Source organism: Cajanus cajan, chromosome 3 (genome assembly GCF_000230855.2).
Source record: "Cajanus cajan strain Asha chromosome 3, NIPB_CcT2T_4, whole genome shotgun sequence".
Lineage (NCBI taxonomy): Eukaryota > Viridiplantae > Streptophyta > Magnoliopsida > Fabales > Fabaceae > Cajanus > Cajanus cajan.
In genome coordinates this window covers 66032271-66043077 of record NC_138519.1, presented here as the reverse complement: position 1 = coordinate 66043077, position 10807 = coordinate 66032271, and the positions used below count along the sequence as shown (strand labels likewise).

The 10807-nt window shown below is 34.0% G+C and overlaps 1 protein-coding gene across 1 annotated transcript; it reads left to right on the top strand.

Annotated features, from left to right (window-relative positions):
• The first annotated feature begins 7461 nt into the window (after positions 1-7461).
• On the top strand, positions 7462-10587 carry LOC145956414 (uncharacterized). Its single transcript, XM_083072009.1, has one exon. It carries the CDS (start codon positions 7462-7464, stop codon positions 10585-10587), a length of 3126 nt encoding a protein of 1041 aa, XP_082928135.1.
• Positions 10588-10807: the final 220 nt, after the last annotated feature.

Below are 10807 nucleotides of genomic sequence, written 5' to 3'. Positions count from 1 at the left end.
GTTCTCAATTTATAATATATAATATAACATGTTTGTGAAAAGGAAATTAGAAGCAACTAGAAATCCGAGATGTTAAAGATATTCGAGAAATAGACGTAAATACCATCGTCAAATAATCATTTTATATAAATGAAAATAAATAAATAAATAAATAAATAAAAGAAAACAGAATAAAAAAATAAAATAAACATCATTTTATAGTAAAAGAGAATGAAACACTGTTTGAATCATAGTTTTAAAAACCGGACCGGTCATCGAACCGGTTAAGGTACTGGGTCAGTTGGTCAAAGGTTGAACCGGTGGGTCATTTGTTGAACCGCATGACTCGATTTTTATTTATTTTTATTAAAAAATATTCATATTAAATATATTTTATACTTATAAATTTTAATAAATTCATATCTTATTTTAAATTTCAATTTTTCTATCTTATTTAAAATTATTTTTATTTTTATTTTGTAAAAAAATACATAAAAAATTACATGTTAAACAGTATATTAATACAAATTAAAAATATAAATAATATGCTAGCAATTAATATCACAAAATAATATATGTAATATTTATATAGATATTATATTATTAAATATATAATTTAAAATTAATAATATTAATATATGTAATATTTATATAGATATTATATTATTAAATATATAATTTAAAATTAATAATATACGATAAAAGTTATTTAAGTTGTATATATTGCAAAAAAATATATTAGACCAAGTAGTCATTGTTATATTTAATAAGACTCCTTGTTTTTCCATTAAGAGATTCAATTTTCATTATTATTTTTGTGGTTTATGGTCCCTTAAAAAAATTTAAAAAAAAAAAGAAAAAAGTGGTTGAACCGGTTTGACCCACCGGTTCACCGGTTGAACCGAAAAATTAACCGGTTCAATCCAGTTTGAAACGAGTCGACTGCATAACCGATCCAACTTAGGATTCGGACCGGCTGGACCACCGGTTCCCGGTCCAACCGGTCCGACCGGCCGGTTCGGTCCGGTTTTTAAATCACTGGTTTGAATAGACACATTAATAAGGAAACTGTGAGAGAGGGAGATGAGAAAGATATGAAAAAGGAAGTTATGGACTCACTTTTGTTTTTCTAGCAACAATTTTAAATGTAAGTACAATATAGATCTAGTAGAAAAATAAGCAAAATGCCAGACAAACGTATAACAAGCTATATACACAACTGTTGAGATGCAAATAAAGTCTCACATCGTTTGAATAAGAAAATGGACATGAGTTTATATACACACTTGTTTTCATTAGTTGAGAGACCTTTTGGGTGATGTCCAAAAACAAAGCTGTGAAGACTTAGGTCCAAAACAAACAATATTTCACTAATATAAATACATGTGTATATGTGTAAGAACAACAACACAATGTCAAAACAAAGAATAACGAGAATTATTTACATAGTGCCGTAATAAAAAGGAAAATGCCTCTCAATGTACAACAATCACAAGTATATATTCAGCAACATCTTTAAGGATTTGGGGATGCCGAATGTCACAAATTTCTTTCTTTCGGATAATGTCACATCCCTTTCTTTTCTTTTTTTCTTTTTCTCTTTTACTAAAATACCAACTCACATAATCTCTCAAATACTCACATTAGTGTTATTTGCATGCAACTTTAACCATTTTAAAGATCCGAAATGTGTAAAACTAGAAGGAAATAAGCATGCAAAATAAAATAACTGATTTGTGAAAAAGGAATAACGATAACAAATAAAAATAAAAATGAATAAAACAATGATAATAAGTAAATAAATATAATTATGACATTGACAAAATTATTTTACTTTTTATTTTATTTATTTATATTGAATAATCAAACATAATATAGTATATTTCTATCATACTTGTTATTTTATCTATCATTTTTTTTCACTTTCTGGACAATTGTTTACTTTTGGTGATTTTTTTTTACTTTTTTTTTTCTCACTTCTAATGAGAACAAATATTCTTTCATTTTCATTTATGTACCATTTTTCCACTTTTGATGAGGAAAAATATTCTTTAAATTCTTTTATTTGAAAATGTCTTTTAGATCAATACAAAAAATATTCTTATAATTTATTTTCTTGATTTTACCTTCAAAACTAATTGTATTTAAATAATAATACGAATATTTTATTAAATATATAAGGTGTAAGATCCATTAAATTTTGTATTTTTTAATAAAGTTTAACCAATCAAAGAGTGTGTGTTCAAAAGATGTAACAAGGAGTGTTTTTTAATTGATACAAATTATAATGACAATAAGAAGAGTCAAACCTAGGACCTCATGTCTAAGAGAGTGTGTTTCTTGCATTTCTCATTCCTCAAAATATTGAGTAATGTTATGAAATATAATAATTATTTAAATTATTTATTTTGGGAGTATTTTAAAAATAATATTTAAATTTATTACATGATTAATTATGAGTGATTTTGAAAGAGTACACGCAAGAAAGTATATTCTTAGCATTTCTCATTCATTAGAATATGAGTATTAACATTAAATAATGACTACCTAAATTATTTATTTCTATCGGTATTTCTAAAATAAAATTTAAAAATATTATATTATTAATTAAAATTAACTAATTTAACTATTTTTTACTAATATTTATCACATTACTTATATTTGTATTTATAAGTATTTGTTTATTATTATTATTATTATTAGTATTTTTTGTTTCAAAAGTATAACACTATCTCACATTAGTTACAGATTTTTCTTTCCAAATTCATCTATGAAATTTTGAGTTGTTTTATTTAATTTTTAAAATTTAATCACCGACTATTATTTAGTATCTAAATATATTTTAATATTGTTAATTAAATTATATTTTTTTATTATTTTTTATTAATGTAATTGACATATCACACTTTTAAAGACTTAGTTTAAATTCTTCTTAGTTTTAAAAACTAATACAATAATATTATACTCTTTAATTAGAAAAAAATAAGGAATACTCATTGAAAAGTTAAAAGATTTTTTTTGGTAAGTATAAGAAAGATTATAAAGATGATCGTAATAAAGATTAAATTTAGGTTCTCATAGTTCTGATTACCTGAATTCTTTCCTATCTAATTATTAGACTAATTTTAATGATTATAAAATTCAAAATTTCTTAATACCAAATAAATATTCAAAATTTCTTAATACCTAAAAGACGTTGAGGCAGGTAGAAGTACAGCTTTTTATGTGGATTTTATTTGTCTTTATTCTTTGATTTTTAGGGTTGTTCGAAGATGATTCTTTAATTTACAATTTAAAAGAACACCCGAAAAAAATAAAAAGGAAAACTTTTAAAGAGCGACCCCTGAATTAAATGTTGTACCACTGCACTACAGATTGCATGGAGCCAAGGGATTCTAGGAATATGTCTCACAAATATAGGGATTGTGCTTTCCATACACCTACCCTAAAGAAAATGTCAGGAAGGGATTAACACTTGAAGAAAGAAATAAGGGAAAAATAGAATGGAGAAAAATAAGTGATAAATAGAGTGAAGATAAATAGAAGAGAGAAAAATAAATGAGTAGAAATAGATAACAAATATGGGAGAAATGAGTTTGTTGATTTAAGAGAAATAAATAAGAAATAAAAGAAAAATAATATTATTAAATTGTTTGGCTTGAATGGATAATAAAAAAATTATAATTAAAGAAAAATTATTATTTTACCTTTTTAAAATAAATTACATAATATTTATTAATTTTTTTTTGCAATTGATTAAATTTAAACTTAATTAGAATAAATCAGACTTATTTATTTGGTTATGATCGAATAACATGCATAGTATTCAATTATAATAAAATAAATTAGTCTTTATAATTGAATATAATCAAATCTTTATTCAAATACAAAGTTAGGCATTTGAATGAAATACAATTATAATCAAATACAAATATTAGGCCTTTGAATATAAGAAACAAATATGGAATACTATAAAATACTATTTGAATACAAATTACAAATATATACTTTCGTGCATGTTTTTTTTTATTATAAACTTTATTCGAATGAGAGAAGACAAGTCAAGAGATAATAATTTCTCATACTTTCTCTCTTAAATTTTGACGTTATGTCATCTTATTCTTGTAAAGAAATTTTAGAAATGTGAAATCTACATAATAAATTAGTCTTTACAATTGAATATAGTCAAATCTTTATTCAAATACAAAGTTAGGCATTTAAATGAAATACAATTACAATCAAATACAAATCTCAAGCCTTTGAATATAAGAAACAAGTATCGAATACTATAAAACACTATTTGAATACAAATTACAAATATTTATTTTTGTGTATATGTTTTCATTGATAAACTTTATCTAAATGAGAGAAGAAGAGTCATAAGATAATAATGTCTCACACCTTCTTTCTTAAATTTCGACGCTATGTTGTCTTATTCTTTCAAAGAAATTTTACAAATATGAAATCTACATATATAAATTTCTCACATATGAAATATCAAATTTATCAAATGTACTAGCCTATTTCTGTCCTGGTTCCTTTTTCCTATTTCCAGTCCCTTTTTCTTATTTCTAAAGTGTTGAGAAACAAACAAAGTCTTACATCATTCAAATAATATAATAAAGTTTCATATCATTCAAACAATAGAATAAAATTTTATTGGTAGAGAAACCTTTTAAGTAATATTTAAAAATAAAATCGTGAAGACTAAACTTAAAATAAATAATATCTTATCGATATAAAGACATATGTATGTATGTGATAACTACCGATGTACCGAAGAGAGTATAAATAAGTCGCATATATACGAGTAAGAGTAGTGAAACGCAATAATTATAAGTGTATTGTGAAGTTGATGACTCAAAAGCAAAGAAACAATAGTCCAAAGATGATGTCTCATTTTAAATCTACAATAGTCCAAAATGATGCCTAACTCGATTAGCCCTATGATTGTGGGGGAGGGTTAGATAATAGGACATGCGAAGGGATAAGTCCTACGCAAATTAACAAGCCATTTTAAAGCCTATTTGTTCAATATTACAATTATCATATTCGTCATACGCGTCAATTCTTTATAATACAATCAAATACACTTGTGAATGTGTTAGTGACTAACTAACAACTCAGCCCACTCATTATCTTATTTATATTCTATGGTGCCAACGTGTAACATAATAACGTCGAACTTGATTTTAATTAAATGCTTTCATAAAAAAATATTAGTTGGAAACTGAAAATTAATACCCGAACTTTTTGAATCCTAAGGTCAAATAATCGGAAAATTCTCTAGTTACAACAAAATTTATTATTATTAATAATTATTTAATAATAATAAATTAGTTATTTTTATTTTATTATTTAATAAAAATATTAATAACTAATATATAATAACCACTAAAAATATATTTACGTTACACCAAAATTTATTATTAACAATAATTATTTATTAAAGAAAATTTAGTCTTATATCGACTAAAAATAAGATAATTAAATATATATAAATAATAATAACTTTCATCTTACAAGTTATTTTGTAAGGTCGAGTTAGACATATAACTTACTATTATAAGTTAGTATCAGATTATTCATCATTACCAAACTCAATAGTATTAAATTTGAGGGGTGTATTCGAAAAAAACTAAATCCCACATCGATTATAAACAACATAATTAATTAGGAGATAAAATAATTAAAAAAATAAAAAAAAAGTTAAATAATATATAAGTAGAGGACAATTCTCATCTTACAAGTTTTACATTGACTAAAGATAAAATAATTAAAGAGTATTTGTATTCATCTTACAAGTCTCACATTGATTAGAAATAAGGTAATTAAATATAGTATTATGAATCATTTCTTAAATTTTTAGTGATAATAGCAAAAAATATTACATGACAGTAAGAATACCACAAAAACCTATACATTAAACCTATACACTTTTCTCGACCATTATAAGAATCTTTATCAGCATACAGAAAAATTGTTCCTAAATATATTTTAGTAACACTATATACAATGACTAATGTGAAAATACTATTTTTATTGCTACTAAAAACCTATTTTATTATAATGTTTTGGGGGTACAATGATCATGTGGCAACCTGCAGAAGGTTTCATTATGTGAAATTAAAAATTGATACAAAAAATTAAACAAAAGGTTGTTTCCACCAAGAAAAGGAATGACTTACCCCTCTTTGCAAGATATGATTTCCACACGCATACGCCTCACTTCTGGTGATGATACTGTTAAATAGTGATGCACTTAGCTCTAAAATGTTGCTGTCAACTTTAAGCTGCATTAATTTCAACAACAGCATTACTAGGAATTGGATTATAATATGAACCTTTCATGGATTACCATCTTTGATTTGACCTCAAAAGTGTTGCAACGGTCGAATATACAGGATCCAAGATTAAACTCAAATTGTGCCAAAACTTAACAATCCAAAGTAGCCTAGATCCATGTTAATTTTTAGGACACGAGGATGTATTATGCATATAGAGAAATAGTTTTTTTTTTTCCTCAACAAATTGAATTTAGCAATCTTATGATCACCGATGTAAAATAATTAAGATGAATAATAATGTAAAAGAAAAATGTAAAAAAAGAGTTAATATTCGCCGTGTAAAGTTCTTACATATTACTATTATTTAATTATAAAATATTATATATTAAATTTATTATTTTAAAATATATTTTTAATTCTTTTGATAATTATGATATTGATAAAATTTTTTTTATCGAAACAATGACTATTCTATATTAAAGACTATAGCGTATAAGAATAACTATTCTTGTACCGGAGAGATCGTATCGGTCACGTGGGCCAACACGTGCCATTTCGTCAGACACCCATGCATAGCCACGAACAAGCATCACCATCAACGTCGGCTCGGCATGAGGCCGAGAACCGACATCAGTCTGGTTAATGCAAATATGGACCATCATCATTCATCGAGTCGGCTCGGTCAGGTACCGTTCCGACATAGAACATACTGGAAGTATACAGGCTGCCGTATACGGACTAGACGGTTCGGTCATTTGCCGTTCCGACTAGTATTGATTAGCCGGCTCGGCCTCTTGCCGAAGGGTTAAGCAAGTCATAACAAGTAATCACAATCAAGAAAGGTAAGTACATGATTAAAGCCTAAACGACCAATTAGTACCGTATTACCTAATTTGGTAAATATCTGAGAGGGCCCATCACGCTCAGGCCCATGTCAGATGCTATAAATAGGTCACACGTAACAAGGTATGACTGTTCATTCATTACCCTAGAAAATCGTGCCCACACTGACTTAAGCATCGGAGTATCTTTTGCAGGTACCTCCCCCTCCGAAGAATCCACCTAGAGCTCTCGTTCGGTCCTCATATTCCCCTGAAGATTACGAGTGTACCCTCAGGCAGGTACATTTTGGCGCCCACCGTGGGGCCGAACCGATAGCTCTCGAGAAAGACGTATCCAGCACTGTTTCGACGTCATGGTGAAGACAAGGAAGACTAACGCTGAACACCAGTCCGAGGAGGAGCATCAGTCCGGGGCCGAAACGGTAGAGGAGACAAACTTGACCGATGTGGTACGGCAAATGAAAGAGGAAATGATTGCCATGAAACAGCAGCGAGAGAGAGATGCCGCCGAAATGGCTGCGTTGAGAGAAGAAAATGCTGCCCTGAAAAACCAATACCGAGATCCCACCTGGAAACCATCCGAGACGACCCATACTCAGGGGTCGTTTCATTCACACGGACACCACACCCCTGCCAACCACACCTCTATTGCCACCCCAGCCGCTCATGCTTCAGCTAGTAAGCCGATACTGCCGATGCCGGCTGGAGCACATCGGCATCCCTTTACATCAAATATCATGCACACCGCGCTTCTTGATCATTGGAAGTCGTTGCCTCTCGACAAGTACGATGGGACCACTGATCCCGATGAACACGTAGATGTGTTCTTGACTCAAGTCACTTTAAGCACAACCGATGATGCCGCCTTATGTCGAATTTTCCCAACATCGCTAAAAGGACGAGCTCTGAGTTGGTTCACTCGGCTTCCGACCAACTCAATTGATTCGTTTAGTACATTGGCCTCCCAATTCACAATTCAGTTTGCTACCAGTAGGCCTCACCAACTGACCTCGTTGGCTCTGGTAAGCATTCGTCAGGAGAAAAAGGAATCCCTTCGGACATTCATGAGCCGATTCAACAAGGCGGCACTGGAAATCCGAGACCTAAACCCGGCCGTCGCCCTGCATCATCTGACTACCGCCTTGAAGCCAGGTCCCTTCGCCAACAGTATTTGCAAGAAGCCACCATCCGACATGGATGACCTTCGGCGACGAGCCGATAAGTATATGCAAATGGAGGAGCTAGCTGAGTTCCGCAACCAAGCTAGAGCAGAAGTAGCGGCAAAGCCTGAAAGGCCAGTCGAGAATAATTTCCGAGGTCGCCCGAAAGAATTGGTACCTCGGGAGAGACCCCCTCGTGGCCCAAGGCATTCCCAGTACACACCACTTAACACTAACAGAGCAGCCATACTAGAGCAAGCGCTGGCCTCAGACGTGTTGGCCGTTCCAAAACGAGCTTCTACCCCCCCCAGGGCCGACACAACAAAATCTTGCCGCTACCACCGCAATCGGGGGCATTCGACAGAAGAATGCGCGGCTTTAAAAGACAAGATCGAAGACCTAATCAAACAAGGCCAGCTACAGGGTTTCATCGACCGACCGCACACAACTCGGCACGCAGACCGGTCAAGACGGCATGACCCTGAGCAAAGGAGAATGGAACCACGTCAGTATAGAGAACGGAGCCGGTCCAGAGAAAGACGAGATGTCGAACCCTCGTCACAGCCTCGGCGAGTCATCAATACCATAGCAGGAGGATTTGCTGGCGGTGGCTCATCTTCCTCATCGCAACGGAGGCATCTACGGGCCGTTCGGCATGTTCACGCCGTTGAAACAGTCCGTCGGCAATTACCTACTATCACCTTTACCGAAGCCGATTTCAAAGGCATTGATCCGGACCAAGACGACCCAATGGTAATCAGTGTAGAAATCCATAACTGCATTGTGCGTAAAACGTTGGTAGACCAGGGAAGCTCGGCAGATATCTTGTACTGGAACACGTTCAAACAGTTGGGTATTCCAGAATCCGAATTGGTCCCCTACAACGAGCCACTGGTGGGGTTCTCTGGTGAGCGAGTGAAGACGAAGGGGTATATCAAGCTGTCCACACGGTTCGGATTTGATGAAGCTGATCACCGCGATATCCCAGTCAAGTACGTAGTGGTGCATGCCAACACATCTTATAATATTCTGCTAGGACGACCGTCCTTGAATCGGCTCGGAGCCATTGTCTCCACTCCTTATCTGGCCATGAAGTTCCCGGCTGAGTCCGGACGAATCGTCACCATACACGCTGACAAGAAAATGGCGCGCGAATGTTATTTTAGTAGTTTAAGGTTGCCGAGAATGGAGGAGCCAACCGAACCGAGAAGGGTGCACTCGGTTTCGCAGCAGTCGGCCATCGACCTCGATCCACGAATCGATCAGGAGGAAAGGGTAGAGCCCATTGAAGATAAACAACCCTTCCAAGTAGGAACGACAAAATCCCAAGTTACTTACTTGGGAACCTATTTAACCGAAGGGGAGCGCCTAGCCATTCAGCGTGTGGTCCTCGAGAATAGAGACTTGTTCGCTTGGCACCCATCTGATATGCCTGGCATTGACCCCAATTTCCTGTGCCACAAACTCTCTGTTAGCAAAGAGGCTAGGCCGATTGCTCAACGGCGCCGGAAAACGGGGGAAGAAAGAAAAACCGCCATCGAAGCAGAGGTGACCAAGTTGCTAGACGCTCAGTTTATCCGAGAGGTGCACTACACGACTTGGCTGGCTAACGTGGTCATGGTTAGAAAGTCAAATGGGAAATGGCGTATGTGCACCGATTATACCAATTTAAATAAAGCCTGCCCAAAAGACGCCTACCCACTCCCGAACATCGATCGGCTCGTCGATGGGGCATCCGGCCACAAATTTTTGTCTTTTCTGGATGCTTACTCGGGATACAACCAGATCCGGATGCACCCCCAAGACGAAGAAAAAACTGCATTCATCACCGAAACAGCCAATTACTGTTACCGGGTGATGCCGTTCGGATTAAAAAATGTCGGGGCCACATATCAACGTTTGATGAATAAAATCTTCCACAACCAGATCGGCCGAAGCATGGAAGTTTATGTTGATGATATGGTGGTAAAATCAAGTGATGTATCGGCACATACGCATAACTTGGCCGAAGTGTTCCAGGCGCTTCGGCAACATCAGATGAGACTCAACCCCGAGAAATGTGTGTTTGGAGTTTCGGGCGGCAAGTTCTTGGGATTCATGCTATCCAACCGAGGTATTGAGGCGAATCCGGATAAATGCCAAGCTATCTTGGACATGAAAAGCCCGACAACGTTGAAAGAGGTTCAAAAGTTAGCCGGACGGCTCACTTCGTTGTCTCGCTTCCTTCCCTGTTTAGCCGAGATTGCCGGGCCGATCCTACTCTTGCTGAAGAAAACGCAACGATTCAAATGGGCCCAAGAGTGTGAAGAAGCTTTTTAGCAGTTTAAAAACCGGCTCGGCATGCCCCCAGTATTATGTAAACCGGTCGTCGATGCAGATATGATTATCTATTTGTCGGTTTCGGACAGCTCCATCAGTGCCGTTATGATGCAAGAAAACCAAGGTCCACAGCTCATCTATTTTATTAGTCGGACGTTGCAGGACGCCGAGCGACGTTATCAATTGCTCGAGAAGGTTGCCCTAGGACTCGTCTACGCCG